At 37.7% G+C, this 18787-nt stretch overlaps 1 protein-coding gene across 11 annotated transcripts in view; it reads left to right on the top strand.

Moving 5' to 3' along the window:
- The window catches only part of GREB1L (GREB1 like retinoic acid receptor coactivator), a 265250-nt gene that overhangs the window by 139995 nt on the left and 106468 nt on the right, over window positions 1-18787 (top strand). For all 11 annotated transcript variants that reach the window (XR_015727761.1, XR_006776899.2, XM_045781919.2 and 8 more), the window contains 3 exons: window positions 2241-2417; window positions 8077-8253; window positions 10138-10260. Coding sequence is in view for 9 of the 11 variants with exons in the window: in XM_045781919.2 (XP_045637875.2) it covers window positions 2241-2417; window positions 8077-8253; window positions 10138-10260 (477 nt within the window). In the remaining 2 variants the exon portion in view is untranslated. The remainder of the gene's footprint in view (window positions 1-2240; window positions 2418-8076; window positions 8254-10137; window positions 10261-18787) is intronic.

The raw sequence follows: 18787 nt of genomic DNA, 5'->3' as shown, positions 1-18787 counted from the left end.
AATTAGTGCTTCTTTCAGGACTTTAAAATGCCTCCTAGATTTAACATTTTAGACTTTGGTTAAATGTCTGTGTTCACCTCGCATGGTTTTAGATCTGGATTATAATTGTTCTTAGCTTTTCTTTTGCCAAGTCGAGTAGTATACTTTTTGTCTGTTGTTATATGGTAAACTTCCCATGTCTTATATCCCTGACATTACTGAACTCATTACATAACCTTAGACAAGTTCCCTAACCTTTCTGAGCCTCGATTTCTCCATCTTTGGAAAGGAGTTGGTAGTCGTTGAGAGGATTAAAGATAATCTATACAGTGGTTAGCACTGTACCTCGATTATGTTAAGTGCTCCATATGTTTTTCTGCCATCGATATCATCATCAGCAGCAGCAGCAGCATTTCCCACCTTCAAGCCTGAGTCCTGTCCCTTAAATGAGAGGAGGGCAGCAGAATATTTTTTAGAGGTTTTATGTCTCGATAGTTTCCCCCCAAAAATGTTTGTAAACCAAATAAATAATATGACTCACATGTATAAATGACTATTTTTCAAGTACATATAGATGATATTGTGAATAATAAAATATAGATTCATTCAAAACTGTTAAAGAATTCACAATAACATTCTGCTATTGTTTTTCTCAATTCACAAACACTAAAATTAAATTTGGGAAGTTTTTTGTGTTGAAAGGGGACCAGTAAGCTTAAAATGGTTGAACCCATTGTTTTATCATTTTAGTCTTTCTTCTGTTGACTTCTTCCAATTCCATTATGTTTGCTTTTGAGATTTGATGAGCCGAACCATATAGCAGATTTATGTACACTACAGCTTCACACAATGTTTGGATGTTGTTTTCTTACTATTTCTTATATACTAACTGATTGCATCCCATTGTTTGTTGGCATTTGGTTAACATCATACTATGAATTGATACTGGAAGAATTTAGCATGGTTATTCCCTACTTTGTATTGGGCGATGATGATGGTCTCCTCAGGTTTGTGTGCAGACAGTTATATGTCCATCCTTTATCTTCCACAACTCTCTGAAATAGTGTGTATCATACTTTTATTCACCCTCTTTTGGTTGCAAGTGAAACCCAACCCAACTGAGATTAGCTTTAGGTAGAATGAAGAAGTTATTTGGAGAATTCCTAAGCAAAATGTTTCACGGTCAAACCATGGGAAAGGCACATACGCTGGATTTCAGGGGCCCACACACTGCCAGAACATTCCCCCTGAACCTCCTGTCTGCTGACAGTGCTGACAGACTTCTTGCACAAGGCAAAGGACTGAGCTGCCACAACCAAACTAAGCCATGCTCTGGCTCCATGTTCAGAATTCCTAGAGAAAAGGCTTTGATTGGCCTAGTTTGTGTCAGGTGCCTCTGACTAATCAACGATGGCGGGAAAGGCAGGATATTATAGTGGCCAGCTGGGACCAGGTGCCAGCTCCAGCCAGTCTAGAATATCACAATTCTCCAGGGGGAATCACCTGATTAGAGTTCAGGGAGGTCTGATTATCTCCCAGAAGATGTGAAGTAGGTACTTTGCAGCAGAAAATACCTATCCTCTGTAATATTGTTTTGTGATTATTGGTTCCTTATACATTCTTTCAATTACTATAATGTGAGCTCTTAGAGGAAGGTATATTTGTTCAACTTTATCCCCTGACCTAGGGCAGCATCTGTTACAAGTGATTTTTAATAAATGATGAACTAATGAATTAGTGTAATATGGTACACAAAGTGGTTATGTAAGGTTTTGTCATGTTGTAGCCTGTGAAGATTGTCCTCACAGTTCTGGGTTCTAGTTCTGGCCATTCACGTATGAGCCACCAAACTCAGAGGTACAGTCTCTTCCTGTGTGGCATGGAAAGCCTCCTTCTTCTATGACAGTCACCATTTACTGAAGTGAACTTGCATTGAAAGTATAAAAATACTGTATTATATGCACATAAAAATTACATACAGTTTTCCAACTTTGCTGTGTATATTTATCATTTGCTTACTTGTGGATCAGAAACTATAAAGTCATCAATGTTGGCTGAACCCATTAGAAATACCTCCTTTTTTGTCTTTTCAGCTCCACTCAGAGGGGCACATAAGGTAGATTTGGCTTCTGATTGGAGCATTTTGGACTTTAAATTTAGTCCTTAATAGTGATTCCCACAGGTAAATCTGCTCCAAATGGGCGATAAGAAGATAGAACCTTTCTAAATATTTCACTGTGTCCTTTTTTACCGGTTTTTAGGTTTTTGTCAGGCGGGAAAGGATTTACGTTTGGTATCTCTGTGTATGGAACAAATCGACATCCCAGCAGGATTCCTCCTGGTGGGGGCCAAGTCTCCCAATCTTCCTGAACACATCCTAGTGTGTGCTGTAGACAAGCGATTTCTACCAGATGATCACGGGAAAAATGCACTTTTAGGTGAGTGTTCCACACTTATAAAATTTCTTCTAAGGGGCGCCTGGGTGGCTCAGTCGTTAAGCATCTGCTTTCAGCTCAGGGCGTGATCCCGGTGTTCTGGGATCGAGCCCCACATCAGGCTCCTCCTCTGGGAGCCTGCTTCTTCCTCTCCCACTCCCTGTGCTTGTGTTCCCTCTCTCACTGGTTGTCTGTCTGTCAAATAAATAAATAAATAAATAAATAAATAAAATAAAATCTTTAAAAAAAAATTCCTTCTAAATGAAGGAGTTAAACTACAAGTTTATTTTAAATTATCACAGAATTTTCTTTAAAAAAAACCACAGAATTAGTTGGGAATTCAGTAGTTTAACTCAAGTGTGAAACATTTTTTTCTTTTAGTAACTTCTTAAAAATTACCTTTTATTTTTTTTTCATTCTCAAAACATCCACCTTGAAGAGACCTTTTAAAACCAGGCTTAAAAGATGGCATGAGATTTATCAAAAATTAATACTTCGGGGGGTGCCTGGGTGGCTCAGTCGGTTAAGCGTCTTCCTTCAGTTTAGGTCATGATCCCAGGGTCCTGGGATTGAGTCCCGCATCAGGCTCCCTGCTCAGCGGGGAGTCTGCTTCTCCCTCTCCCTCTGCCCCTCCCCCATGCTTGTGCGCCCTCTCTCTCTCATGGTCTCTCTCTCAAATAAATTAAAAAAATATTTTTAAAAAATTAATATTTTGTAAAGTAAAGTAGGATTCACTCTTTATAGAGTCATTGATTTGGACTTGATGTTAAGTCAACTCTCAATTATTCAACTGTGGATTATCACTCTGTAAGTTATTGACAGTTTCTCCATACCACCCATTATTCCTAACTACGCTTGATTGATGTGATTCTCATTTTATATTTAGCATGAGTTCAACCAAAATAACTAGGAATAGACATATGATGTAAAATGTATAACTGTATCTCAGAATTGTTTTGCTCTCTGGTCTCACTTTGAATCTGTGCATTTTTCACAACCTAGCTTCCTTACATCATGGGAAATAAGGAGTGGACTTATTTTTTAATCAATTTTAATAATTAAGAAGATAAGATGTCACATGAGATTTGTTGCTTTCTTTGCTGCTGTGTTTCTCTGGAGTTTCTTTAGTTTCTCAGAATTTCTCTTACTATAGATGCCATCAGATAGATGCTTTTGGCGCAAATAACAATAAAAATGAAAAAGAGAAGAGGGCAAAGAATTCAAGAATTGTATTGGTTCTAAGCTGTGCTTGTTTAGTTTGGTGCATTTTTCCTAGTTATACAGTATTATCAGAATGTTTAGGGAATACATACATCAGTATCTTGAGTCAGAAAGTAACCTTGCCCATGCTTTATAAAGGTTCCTTACATTATAATTCAAAGCTTTCTTTTGGCTCATAGGCAAAGAAGTGATTTCCATAAGGCTTTCATAAAAAAGATGCTAATTTTCTTTTCTTTTAATGATTTTGAATAGATGGTTTAACATGGAAGCCTAATGGTAAAGTTTATACATTGAACTACAGTAGCGAAGAAGTTTCCAAGTCTTCAGTTGTTCACTAATTTATCCAACACTATGTGTTCCAAATGTACTGTGTGACAAAAGCCATGCTAGGCTGTGATGTGGGGACACAAAAATGATAAGACATAGAACTAGTAACCTAGTTGGCTTGTGTTATAACAGTTTTGGGAAACTTCCTTTTAGCATTTTAAAAGCATCGTAGGGTCAGGGTGCCTTGCTGGCTCATTTGGAGGAACACACAACTCTTGATCTCAGGGTCGTGTGTTTGAGCCCCATGCTGGGTGTAGAGATTACTAAAAATAAATACATAGATAAACTTAAAAAAAATAAAAGCATCAGAGTGTCATCAAATGGAATAGTTAACATGTGGCTCTGACCACAAACACAGAAAAATCTCTCATGATGCCTTCTTGTTCAATGATTCTTCATGACTAGAGGAATCCCACAATATATCATAGAAAGGACACAACAAACACTATCAGAATAATAGATTTCATAATTATAGGTAATCAGGTATATGAGATCAAAAACCATGGGTATCGGGTATTGGAACTGAGATTAAAATGCCAGATTTACCACTTAGTACTTTCAGAACTTCAGATTCCTCATCTATAGAAAGAGGCCAATGATGCCTACCTTGCAGGGTTGTAAAGATTAAATGATGATGTTTATAAGGCACCCATCCAGCATAGCGCCTAGAACAGAACACTTGTTCTTTACATGGCAGTTATTCTGCCACTCTGTCGTATTTATTATTGCCCTTATAGAAATGGAATTTTGCTTACTTTCTCTAGCCTTGTGAATGGACATAATTTTTTGTTAACCACTTTCCAAATTGAAAGTGTAGTGCAACAAAATGGTTGAAGTTTTCTCTTAGATAAGTACATTGTTGAGATTTTTATATGTTCAATCTCTGTTGTCTAAAAGTTAATATCCCTCCAACACTCTTATTGTGATAGATTATTTTAGTATGCATTAAGATATAGTGGGAAAAATTTTAAGCTTCAAATATACTAGAATCACAGTAGACTCCAATATCAATTTGTCTAACTTTTTTATAAATTATGCAGATTCAAAAGACTGTGGGGGAATTGATTTAAAAAGATATTGATCCGGGGCACCTGGGTGGCTCAATCAGTTAAGCATCTGCCTTTGGCTCAGCTCATGATCCCAGGATCCTGGGATCGAGTCCTGCAATGGGCTCCCTGCTCAGCGGGGAGTCTGCTTCTCCCTCTCCCTTTGTGGTCTCCCTCTCTCTCTCAAGTAAATAAATAAAATCTTTTAAATTATATATATATATATAAAATCTTTTAAATAAATATATATATAATCTTTTAAATAAATATATATAATCTTTTAAATAAATATATATAATCTTTTAAATATATATATTTTAAATATATATAATATATATATTATATATTATATATATATAATATATATATATAAAAAATATATCTTCAGTTGGCAGTTCATTCATGTGTCCCAAATCTACCATACAATTGGAAGACTTGATTGACGAAGAAACTAGAAAGTAATTTGGCTGTAAGAAGCGCTATTTTTTCTGAGGATGAAAATAAGAACTTCGAGCAAATAAAATGTCTCTTGAACCAAGGTTAATACTGAGGCCATACAGAGTTTTTAAAAAATGAGCTGTAGGATTCTATCTCTTTGATACTATTCTTATCATTAATGTGCCATTTCTGTTCTTTGAAGACTATCCAGTTGGTTTGCTTTTCTTTCTCCTTATGCTCTCTTGCTTTTCACCTCAGAGAACAGGCAAAACAAAAGATAAAAGACAAAACCTCACCTCAGTAGTTTGTTAATTCTAATTCTCACACTAATCTTTTGTGAACTACTTAGATCTATCCAGTAGATCTACTAGGATCTGTTGGGGGGCACTGTCTCTGATTATTTTTGCTGAAGTGTTCTTATATCATTTTACTGTGTTTGGGTGCTACATCCGTCTTGCAAACCGGGCACTCTTCCATCAAGGCATGATGGTCATACCACAGTGTAAGTTACATGGAAGTGGTGGTTTTGTCTGCTTTGTTCCGTGCTGGAAACCTGGTACCTGAAATAGTGCCTAGCACATGATGGAGTACAAGTATTTGTTGGATGGATGGATGGATTTGTTGGCTAGATGCATGGATGCATGGAGAGATAGATGGTTGGATGGCTTGAGAACTTGGTGAAGTAGGCAGCTCCTGACAACTTTTTTTTTTTTTTTTTGGCCTGTAGCTCTAAGGTATTGGACAGATAGCCAAATGCTCTCTAATGCAAACCATCTCTGAATGTATTTTAAATAATTTATGAAATTATATTAATGTTTATAATTCTGTAAAGTAACAGTGATAAACTAATTACATAGAATTACTAATTTTATGTAACTGATCAGAAATTACAACTATTTCTGTCTTTCCAGTTTCACACAATGCCTGGCATATAGGTAGATGCTCAATAAATAATTGCTGAATAAATAATAATAAATTGGACTGCCATTTCTAAATGCTCGGACTTGATTGTCAGCATTCTGAGATTGATACATTGTGAAATATTCTGTCTCTAATCCTGGTGGCCTTTTTCTCCTTTCCGTCTATATCTTTGTTAATTATGTAACAGGTAGTTTTGGGGTTTAAAAAGAGTGTATCACTTTATCAGTAAATGTATTTTATCTTATATTTAAAAGATTATTTATTTGAGAGAGAGCGCGTGAGTACAAGTGGGGGGAGGGTCAGATGGAGAGGGAGAAGCAGCCCTGCTGAGCGGAGGGCGCCATGAGGGGCTGGATCCCAGGACCCTGGGATCATCACCTCAGCTGAAGACAGATGCTTAACCAACTGACCCACCCAGGCACTCCAGTAAATTTATTTTAAGTTATGTATATAGAAATATATTGTATGTTTGGATTTTGGAGTTTGGAATGTCCTTTCTCATTTACAGCTTTTTTTGTCCTTGTTCACTACATGCAGTACATTTGTTGTGTCCTCCTCAGCCACAACAGAGGAACTCACACTCTGTCTGTGCAACTTTCCTCTGTGTATTAGGGGGTTGATTTCCAATTGAGCAAAGGATGGCCTCTCATCCTCTTGGTCTTCTCCGTTTCTTCTTCTTTCTGTGTCCCCTGATCTAAGCGGGTCACTGGAAGTATTATTTTGTTGGAATAATAATCTGAGCAAAAAATGTTTGGATATTAGATCTAAAGGAATAATAAGCTAGTTTGAGTATAGGGAGGTGAAGAAAGAGGAAATGGGACTCTCAGGGAACTCATGTGAGAAAGTATAGCTCGATCTCATAGAAACTGGAAAGTTGTCGGGGCCTGGGTTTACCCATCACTCTCCACATTTCCTATCTGCAGACCCGCTTCCTCTTCACAGTTCTCAGTTTGTGCTCTCCCGTCCCTAGCTGACAGGCGGTTGGACGTATCCCTAACTTGGGTTCCAATTTTATAAGACCTTACAAATCCAGGGCCTAGTACCATCTGACTGATTCTTTTTGTATTTATTTTAAGATTCCAGGAGACTCTGACTGTCCCAGACTGGGTCAGATATTAGCACAGTCTAATCAGCTGTGGCCATGAATGCAAGTCCACATAGTGCATGGGGTAGAGAACCAGGGCCAGCAGATTCTTTAAGAAGGGAGTGTGTGGGAAAGGAATAATGGACATCTCAAGGATCAAACTTATTCATATATTTTTTAAAGATTTTATTTATTTGATGGAGAGAGAGACAGCCAGCAAGAGAGGGAACACAATCGGGGAATGGGAGAGGAAGAACCAGGCTCCCAGCAGAGGAGCCTGACGTGGGGCTCAATCCCAGAACACCGGGATCATGCCCTGAGCCGAAGGCAGACGCTTAACGACTGAGCCACCCAGGCGCCCCAAACTTATTCATATTTTTAAGACAACCATATGAACTCTATCACATGATACTATCCACTCTGTTTCCTTAACCATTATCCTTTTAGAGCAGAATTTAAATTACTGTCAGTCTTTATAAATAACTTTGCTAAAAAATTTGGGTTTTTTTCCTTGAAATTGAGAAATTACTGGGTCAAAAAGACTGAATATTTCTATACTTTTTGTATGTAAAAGTATTGTATCAATTTACAAGTTCATCAGTAACTTTGGTTTTCTTTCTTTCAGGGTTTTCTGGAAACTGTATCGGCTGTGGAGAAAGAGGATTTCGGTATTTCACGGAATTTTCCAACCATATTAACTTGAAGCTCACCACCCAGCCAAAGAAGCAGAAGCACTTAAAGTACTACCTAGTCAGAAGCTCCCAGGGTGTACTGTCGAAGGGACCTCTTATCTGCTGGAAAGGTAGCACCAGCTTCTGGGAGGGGACAGGAGGGGAGGGGAGGGGAGGGGAGGGGAGGGGAGGGGAGGGGAAGGGAAGGGAAGGGAAGGGAAGGGAAGGGAAGGGAAGGGAAGGGAAGGGAAGGGAAGGGAAGGGAAGGGAAGGGAAGGGAAGGGAAGGGAAGGGAAGGGAAGGGAAGGGAAGGGGGATATTACAGTAATAACAAGTGGCCAGTACAGGGTTCAGAATTCAGGTATATATAGATAAATATCCCAAGTTCAGAAGGCTATCCAAAGATGTAAAGCTCTCTGACAGGTTATTTGACTAGCTTTTTTCTATTTTTAATAGAGACTATCTGGGAAAAGTGCATGTCTCTTTGTATTTGTCTCTTTGGAGGGTAGAGTGCAGATAGACTCTTTCCAGCTCTTCGGTCATTTCGAGAGGACCTCCAAATGTCATTTTCCTGATTAGATGCTCTTTCTACTTTATTTAGGTTCTTTGGTAATTGTTATGAATATATAGTTTTCTGTTTTCATTACACATATACTAGAACAAATAATGCTTTCTTCACAATACCTGGGGAAATGCACTATTAAGTTGGTGAGTTTTGTTTAAGTTAAGAATAACTTATTTATAGAACTGAATCCAGTTGAAACCTCACATCTTCATATGATTGATAGGATTTGCCACAAATTTTATTCATTAATGTAATGGAATATCTAATCCTTATTTTTTGAGCAGTTACATAGACGCGGAGATTTTTCTTAATTATTAATATTATTAAAGGCGATATAATAATTGTCTTTAATGTTTTCATTTGTGGTCTGTGCAAGATTTTGGTCTAACCATGAGAAATAGCAAAATAAATCTAAATTATAGCTGCAGATTTTCCTCTAAGTCTTCCACTGTAATTACTCTTGGTTACATTTGAAATGACATGCAGATATGCAGACATATAATATCAATATAAATACGTGGAGATATCCTTTTAGGCCAAAGTACAGTAGCTCTTCATGGAAGGTCCTAGCAATGAAGGTTATAGAACATTGCTTCCAGCCCTTGCACATATCTGATAAACTTGGAAACTCTCTAACAGACCCTCTATAATTAACTGTCATTTGCAACCATTTATATTTCTTTTTCACATGCTACCTTTAAACCCTAATACAGTATAACATGTAGTATAATTTAGTTGGAAGATATAGCCCCACAGGGTGTCATAGTATTTGCTATCTAACTGACTCAGTTCAAAATATTATTAAAGTATTACAGGAAAGCTCCATTAATATTGGCCTAAAATAAAGCTTGGTGTTGCATGATCAGAAATCACCGTGAATATTATGTATCTACTTCCTTTAATAAAAACTAAGAATATTAAGAATTAGAGCATTTTTAATTTTTCTCTTCTACCCATAAATTTTTCTTTGCTTCAGCTTTTGGACATAAATTAAGGTCGAGGTGAGAATGTTGAAGACAGCCGACATGGATTCTGGGTTCCTATTCCACACTTAAATCAGTCCTGATAGGAGGTTAACTGGCATTTGAAAGCTTACTGGTTTTTTTAAAATAAATTACCCATATTTTAGCCTCAGTCTTATCCATAAAGCTAGCATGATTATATTGGTTATGAGTAATTTTTCCCCTGGTTACTAATCAACGAAGGACAAAATTCTGATCTTTTTTTCTTCCTTCTAAACATGACATCTGACCTTAGGAAGACAAAGTGAATTCACCATCTCGAACATTCTGTTGGAATCAGAATTTGAGGAGGGGGAACCTCTGATAAGGAATGTGGTTGCCACTTAAGGGGCAGCAGCTTATTTTAGAGGTTTTATGGATTGTGTTCCCATCCCCTGTTTTAACAGAGTATTGGTCTCCTCCCATAATACGATCTTACTCCTTCCCAGAATGTAGAAGCCGACAATCCTCTGCTACTTGCCACTCCATGAAGCCAAACTCTTCAGTATCGTCAACTGTGACTCCGGAAAATGGCACAACTAATGGATACAAATCAGGATTCATTCAGACAGGTATGGGATATTTTCTTTTGGAATTTCAAGCAGCAGATGTATATTTAGTGATGCATTTAAAACTTACTGTTTGAATAGAAATATTTTAAAACAGTGGTATTACCTGAGTTACTGTTAGAGTAAGAAATTTAGCTCAAGCATAGGACCTGTCTCTAGAAGAGTCTGACAGTGGGCAATAGGTAGAAATCCAGACATGAGGAAAGTCTGCGTCCTAGCTATCCAGTGGCGTGTATTGGGGACATAACTCAAGAAGACTGGAGTTCCAGGGTAGGGCTCTCAACTCAGCCCACAAAACATTACAGGGAGTATTGCATCAACTGGAATACTAAGGTCCCAAGGTAGGACTAAGGATCACAATGGAAGAATCCAGGATCAAGTTTCTAGTGGTTCAAGATAGAGGCTTGATTACAAATAACCAGATAAAATTTTAGTGCCTGAAACTAGGTTACGGTATCAGAGCAGGATCAGCAGAATGGCCACTCTGATATCGAGCAGATAAATTGCTAGTCTGAGGCTTCTAAAAATTCCTCCAGTATAGAGGACTGCACTGGCCCAGGCCCTAAGGGCAGGATAAGGCTCCAGGTGGGATGGGATGTTTCCAGGTGGCTGAAGGGCTGGAGGGCTGTAACTGAAAAGATCACTGCAGATAGTATTTGAGAAAATTATTTAGAACCAGTCTAGGTTGTAGCTTAGGCAAGAAGGAAAGTATTTTAAAAGAATTTGTGAATTGTTTTTCAGTTCACTTGTTTGTAAAGTACCCATTTTACTCATCTGATATGCACACTTCACAGTATAGGTGCTTTGCCAGTGTCCTCTTAACCACAAGTTGAAAAAGGCTGTCTTCATTTATTTCACGACTTAGCATTCCTCTTTCAGATCCATGTAAAATCCTGATGAGCTGGTAAATTGTTTCTATTTATTTTCAAGAAAGAAGTAGTTATTAGAAAATGTTAGCAACAATAGCTATGATAAAAAAAGGCGAACTTTATCTGGGGCTCTTCTTGCTATGTGTCTGCACTCAACTGAGTCTACTTCATCCAGGATTTTAAAAGTCTGATTTTTAAATTGTCTGAGAGATTTAGATAGAGGCTCTAATCTAAGAGGAGAGAGCGTATCTCTTTAGAAGGAGAGAACATCGTGTTACTAGGTATACAAGAAAGAAAAAGTTAGCACTTGGCTCTTGGCATTGAGAAATTAATTAGCTTTCATTACAATCACATTTCATCACAATAATGATAAACCTGTATGTCTCTCCTCGAATATTATTTTAGTAATTTGGTTGATTTCATTGTATATTTTCTTCCACTAGACCTTGGGCCTAGGGAAACGTGATTTTAAAACTATAATATTTAAAAGATGGATATGTACTTTATTACAATAAAAACATATGAAGCATTTACTGTGTCCTAAAACCCTTGTCAGATGCTGGAAGGCAGGGTTCCAACACTTGACCAATGGCTCTAATGATTTAGAAACCACTCATACAGGGGATAAAAGTATAATGACATGTTACTTTTCCTCAAAGGGACAATTAGATATATAAGTAACCAGTTGTACCTGAAAATAATGAAAATGTATTAAAATGTTAATAAGCAGTAATGCAGTTTTAGTTATATTAGAAAATATATTTTGAAAATAAATATTGCTCTGAAATAGAGGAAATCAAGATGCAGGCTTTAGCAAAGGCTCTGTCAACTGCCATGAAAAGACACAGACAAAGCACTGATTGACTCACGGTGGACACAGGTAGCCAAGATTTATGCCCATATTCTTGTGTATCCCTTGTAAAGGTGAAAGTGGTTATTTGACTATGAAATTAGTTATTAACAATTTTTAAGTGTGGGTGCCTGTGGGTGGCTCAGTTGGTTAAACATCTGCCTTCGGCTCAGGTTATGATCCCAGGGTCCTGGGATCGAGTCCCACATTGGGCTCCCTGCTCAGCAGGGAGTCCATTTCTCCCTCTGCCCCCGCCCGCACCGTGCACGTGCTCTCTCTCTCAAAAATAAATAAATAAACTCTTAAAAAAAAAAAAAAGACAGGCACACCTGGGTGGCTCAGTCGGTTAAGCATCTGCCTTCAGCTCAGGTCGTGATCCCAGGGTCCTCGGATCTAGCCCTGCATTGGGCTCCTTGCTCAGTGGGGAGCCTGCTTCTCCCTCTCCCTCTGCCTGCCACCTCCCCTGCTTGTGGTCTCTCTCTTTCTCTCTCTGTCAAATAAATAAATAAATAAAATCTTTTTAAAAAGGCAATTTTAAGTGCAATCCATAGAATTCAATAGAAGAGATTACCTTTTTTAATGGAAATTTATTTATTTATTTATTTATTTATTTATTTATATTATGTTCAGTTAGCCAACAATAGTACACCATTAGTTTTTGATGTAGTGTTCAACGATTCATTACTTGTGTATAACACCCAGTGCTCATCACAACATGGGTGATGGGTATTAAGCAGGGCACGTGTTGTGAAGAAAGTACTTTAAAGTGAGGCTTTGTATTTAAAACTTTCCTCTTGATGAATTATGTTTATGAGTCTTCAACAATAATTTCTTTCTTCCTGCACATGTTGAGAGTGATCGGCTTTAAGAATTTCGTGTTAGTGTTACGAAATTATTGCAAACCTTAGAGTATGCAGCATCTCCCGAGCTGGTAGAGATTCATCCTTCTAGAGGAGATTCTCTTCTTAATCTTCAGTGACTTCCTGTAATCAACATTTCTGAGCCTGAAATGTAGTTGCATAGTATTTGAAGAAGGGATTGATTTACTGTTTACGCAGTTTTGTCTTGAATTCTACCTGCCAAGCTCTGGATTTTCTGTTCTGGCTGGCTCGCTGCTTTTCCCTTGCATATTGTTTTCAGCATATTTATGTCGTCAATAATTCAAATTTTAGTCAATAATCCCAGTAAAATAGTTTATCATTTTGACTGAAAGTGGCTATATAGTTACCTACCTACACGATACCCACATACCACATACAGACATATATGTACGTACATGTATTGTGTTTAATCAGGACAAGAATTCAAGAATCAATGAAAAAATCTTTGCCTAACCAAGGATCTTGAGTTTCTCTTTCCTGTTTTCTTCTGAGAGTTTTATTGTTTTATCTCTTATATTAAAGCCTATGAGCCATTTTGAATTAATTCCTGTGTATGGTGTGAAGTGACCTTCTAAGTTCATCGTTTTTGGCATGTGGATATCCCGTTGTTCCTGCACCATCTTTGAACTGACTATCTTTTTGTCAGTGAATTGCATTTGTCAAAAATCAGTTGACTGTAGGGGCGCCTGAGTGGCTCAGTCAGTTAAGTGTCCGACTCTTGGTTTCGGCTCAGGTCATGATCTCGCGGCTGTGGGCTTGAGCCCTGTGTCCGACTCTGTGCTCAGTGCAGAGTCTGCTTCAGATTCTCTCCCTGCCCCACTCACTCACTCTCTCTCAATTAAATAAATAAAATCTTTAAAAAAAATCAATTGACTATAAATATAAGGATTTATTTCTGGAAAAATGGATAAAATGGACCTCATTAAAATTCAGGATTTTTACAGTTAAAGAGGCAACATCAAGAAAATGAAAAAACAAGTAACAGAATGGGGAAAAATGTGTGAAACACATATTTAATAAAGAATTTGTATCCAGAATTTACAAAGAACTCTTATAACCCAGTAATAAGATGATAATACAGTCAAAACATGGGCAAAGGATTTGGAATAGACACTTCCTCAAAGAATACATACAAACGGCTAATAAGCACATGAACAGATAGATGTTCAACACCATTAGTCATCAGGGAAATGCAAATCAAAACCACACTGAGATACCACTTCAACCCACTGAAATGACTGTCATCAAAAAGACAGATGACAGTAAGAGTCTGTGGATGTGAGAAATTGGAACCCTCATACATTGCTGGTAGGAACGTAAAATATGGCAGCCACTTTAGAATACAGTTTGACAGATTCTCAAAAGTTAAATATAAACTACTATAGAACCCCACAGTTCCACCTGAGTATTGAAGAGAAGTGAAGATACATCATCACAAAAAGTTGCATGCAAATGTTCTTAGCAGCATTATTGGTCATAGTTGAAATTTGGAAACAGCCAAATGTCAATCAGCTCATGGACAGACAAAAATGTGATGTATCCATATGATGGCACACCATTAAGCAATAATAAAGAGCAAACTACTGACACATGCTAAATCGTGGATGAACCTCAGAAACACTATGCTAAGTGAAAGAAACCAGACAACAGAGACCATACACTGTATGATTTTGCTTGTATGAAATATCCAGAAAAGACAAATTTATAGACACAGGAAATAGATTAGTGATTGCCTAGGCCAGGGGATGGGAATAGAAATTAACTGAAAATGGGCATTCGGGTTCTTATGGGGGGGGATGAAAATGTTCTAAATCTGATTAACGATGATGGTCGCACCACTTGGTAAGTTGCTAAAAAATCATTGACGTATACATTTGAGAAGGGTAAATTTTATGATATGTAAAATATACCTAAATAAAGGTATGGGGAAAAGGATTAAATAGAGAAAGAAGAAACCCTTTGGTTTCTATCCCATTTCTATTTCTTATTCAGTACAATATACTCTAATTTATTGACTGTTTATCATAAAATGGTAAACAACACGTGGCTTGGAGTCAGAGTCCTGGAATTCAAATACTACATCTGAGTATGTGCACTGATACGTGGGATAAGTGACTTCTGTGCCTTTGTTTCCTAATTTGATAAACCAAAAATAACACCTATTTTGCCACTAAGGATTAACTCAGCCTTGCTACCATACTTCTATTTGTGTGACATTCCTCTCAATTATAATTATTAACTGTCTGTATTTCTCTTGTGTGCTAGAAGCTCTATTTCATTTGTTTATCCTTGTACCCCCTGTCAAATACCTGAAAATAAATATTATTTGTATTCCATTTTTATTCAAATTTAAAGTTAGCATTTGGGGAATTATTAATTTACTGGTGTGTACAATTTTTCCAAATGAAGATGATATGCTCATCTGTCATTAAGAGGAAACATGTTTTTATGCCCTAGCCTATATGGCAGTAAAGGGGTATGCCACCTAAGTTCTGCCCTTAGACTAATAGGATACTTTTTTTTTTTTTAATTTTATTTATTTATGTGACAGAGAGACAGTCAGTGAGAGAGGGAACACAGCAGGGGAGTGGGAGAGGAAGAAGCAGGCTCATAGCGGAGGAACCCGATGGGGGACTCGATCCCGGTACGTCGGGATCACGCCCTGAGCCGAAGGCAGACGCCTTAACGACTGCGCTACCCAGGCGCCCCCTAATAGGATACTTTTTAAGAGCAATATCAGGCAGGGCCACTTTATGGGCCCTGGGCCCATTTGCCTATGTGGGCCCTTTCTCCCTAGAAATGACATATTTAAAAACATATTTAAAAATATGTTTTATGACTGTGTTGATATAAAAATGGCTATTTAGTATTATATGTTAAAATACTTTCTTCAACCAAAAGTTCATTGTTTTCTTTTGATTTTAAGATAAATTAAAACATTTTCATGAGCCCCTGAAAGTATCATGGATCCACGGCACTGCGCCTTGTATGCCTAATGGGGAAGTTGGCCCTGTTATTGGAGACAGAGGTATTGTCCATGAAATGGGCTTTTCTTTTCTGTGAGCCATGATAGGCCCAAAGGAACATAAGCCCTATCTTAATCTTGTGTATTAAAGAACTAAAAACAAATGAAAGGACTTGCCCTGTAATGCATCAAGCTCATGAACCTTTACTAATAAAGACAGAATGGACCTGGAACAGGAATAGACACAGAGCTGCAGAACAGAGTAGAAAGTCCAAAAAGCAGATTCACATAACATAATGGATATTTCATCCTTAACAGAAGTGACTTGCAGTTCAGTGGGACCTTTTCTTTCAATAAATGGTGCTCAGAATTCAGATATCTTATGTGGAAAAAAATAAAACTGGATTCCTATTTCACACCGTACACAGAATCAGTTCCAGGTAGTTGGAAGATCTAAATGTTAAAGGCAAAACTATCGAACGTTTAGAAGTTTTTGTAGAATATCTTAGATATTGTAGATATCTTAAAAGTAGAGACAAAAAGTGCGGCACATAAAGGAAAAGACTATTTCACTACACTAAAATTACACCTTCTACTTATTAAAAGGCACCATGAGGAGAGTGAGAAAATCAAGTCATCAACTAGGAGAAGCCGTGTAACACAGAAAACTCACAAAGGATGAGTATGAAGAGCATATTAAGAATGCCTATGAATCAATAAGAAAAAGACACATTAACAGAAACAATGAGCAAGGACTTCACATAAGACAAAATACAAAGGGACAAAAATTACATGAAAAGATGATTAACCACTTTGGCAAGTCGGGAAATTACTTTAAAAATACAATGAGGTACCATTACACACACACCAAACAGGCAATAAGTTGAAGTATAACAAGTAAATGTTGGCAAAGATTTCAAGCAACAAGAATACTGCTGATAGTAGGGGTGTTAATTGATGCCACAACCTAGCAGGTAATTTGCAACATATAGCCAAGTAAAAAATGTGCATTGCCTATGTTTCAGCTGTTCTACTCCATAAACTCTTACACGTGTGCACCAAGAAATATATACGAGACTGTTCATAGCAGTGTTCTTCACAATTGGCTCAAACTGGACACAACTCAGTGTTCATCAACAGTAGAATGGGTGATACATTTATATAATGAAATATCATTTGGCAATGAGAATGAACAAGCAGTATCTACATGCAGCACAATAGAGGAATCTTACAAACACCATGATGAGCAAAAAAGGCATTTACAAAAGAACTCATCCATTATTATGTCATTTTTATTATGTTTACAACCAGGCAAAACTAAACTATTTTAGGAATATAGGGGATGCCTGGATGGCTCAGCTGGTTAAGTGTCTGCCTTCGGCTCTGATCATGATCCCAGGGTTCTGGGATCAAGCCCCATGTCGGGTCCCCTGCTCAGTGGGAGCCTGCTTCTCCCTCTCCTCCCTGCTCGTGCTCCCTTTTGCTATCTCTGTCACTATCTCTGTCTCTCTCTCAAATAAATAAATTTTTAAAATCTTTAAAAAAAAAAAAAAGGAATACATACACAGCCCAGTGGTTACTTTTGGAGGGAAGGGAGAGTGAAGGGGTGGAGAAGAACACAAAGGAGGGTACTGGCTGCTGAGAGATTTCATCTTATTTTTTTCCTTGACTTAGATGGTGGTTAGTTACATAGGTATTTGCTTTGTAATTATTCTTCAAACAATCCATAACTATTTCACATACTCTTTTGTATTTTGATCTCAATAGGGAAAAAGGGCAGATTTACCCACTCAGACTACACACATGTAATGTATGCAGCCCTCACACTTTGAGAGTAAGTGGTATAGGCCAGGGATGCTATGGTGTAATAATAGTATGTTGGTTCTTTTGGGTTTTTATATTTCCCACAGGGATTCTACTATGGGGTGGTTGCTATAGTGGTAGAGCTGCAGTATGGAGCCTCTCAGCTGACTTTGGTCTCCAGGAAGGGAGGAGGCAGAACTAACCCTAATAAAAATCTCTACATGCTCAATTTTTTTCCTTGCCTGCAAACTCTCGGCCTCCTCTTTGCTTTCTAAGAGTTTAGAGCTCTTATGCTGCCATCGGAATACTTCATGATGCCTGCCTTGCTCACGTAGTTTTCTTATTTTGTCTCCATTCCCCTCCTCTGTCTCCCAGTAAAACTTCTTTGTCCCTGGTGACAGCCATTTAGAAAGCATTTCCATTAGAACGTATCATTTAACTGTCCCTAAAATGTACCTGTTTGTCCCTTTCCTCTTTAGATTTGTTTTTCTTTAGCTGCTAAACTTTGTTGAGGTCAGTATAATCAAAAGTTCCTCTGGTAGGTTTCTCTAAACTTAGTTTCTTGTAAATATTCAAGTTTATGCTTTACCAAAACACAATCTGCTTTTTCCAAATGTGGTGGGAACACTGGCTGACAGATTTGCCTACTCCCAATCAGACATTGAGAATGTAGGCTTTCTTGGGCAGGGGTTGTGGCTTTGCCTTCTTCTCCTAATTCTATCCCCAGAGCCTAGCATAGTACCTGGCCTGCTGAAAAGGCTCAATAAACATTTGATGAATGAATGCAGAGGGGGGAGGGGAAAGAAAACCAATGATCATACCCCTCCAAGCCGGGGCCAAGAATATGTTTGTGAGACCTCTCTTCCTCGCCTACAGAAGAAAAAAATGCCACTATTTAGCAAGTATAAGGAATATGGCCCACTTTGTAGAAATGAAGATACTAAGTAATAACAATGAGAAGTAATTTTCACTAGTTATGTTAGCCACATTTCTTTTTAACTGATAATATACAGTGCTAACAAGGATATGTTAAGACTGACACTGTCAGCCAGGCTGGTAGAGGTAAACAGTGGTACAATCTTTTAAAAAAGCTTTTTGGCAATATAACAAGAACATTAAAAATATTTATATCCTTTACTCTAGTAATCTCACTTTAGGGGAT

This window comes from Ursus americanus, chromosome 19, assembly GCF_024610735.1.
Source record: "Ursus americanus isolate L20-20 chromosome 19, mUrsAme1.1.p, whole genome shotgun sequence".
Classification (NCBI taxonomy): domain Eukaryota; kingdom Metazoa; phylum Chordata; class Mammalia; order Carnivora; family Ursidae; genus Ursus; species Ursus americanus.
Note: the sequence above shows the minus strand (reverse complement) of the source record. Positions and strands in the feature narration are given on the sequence as shown.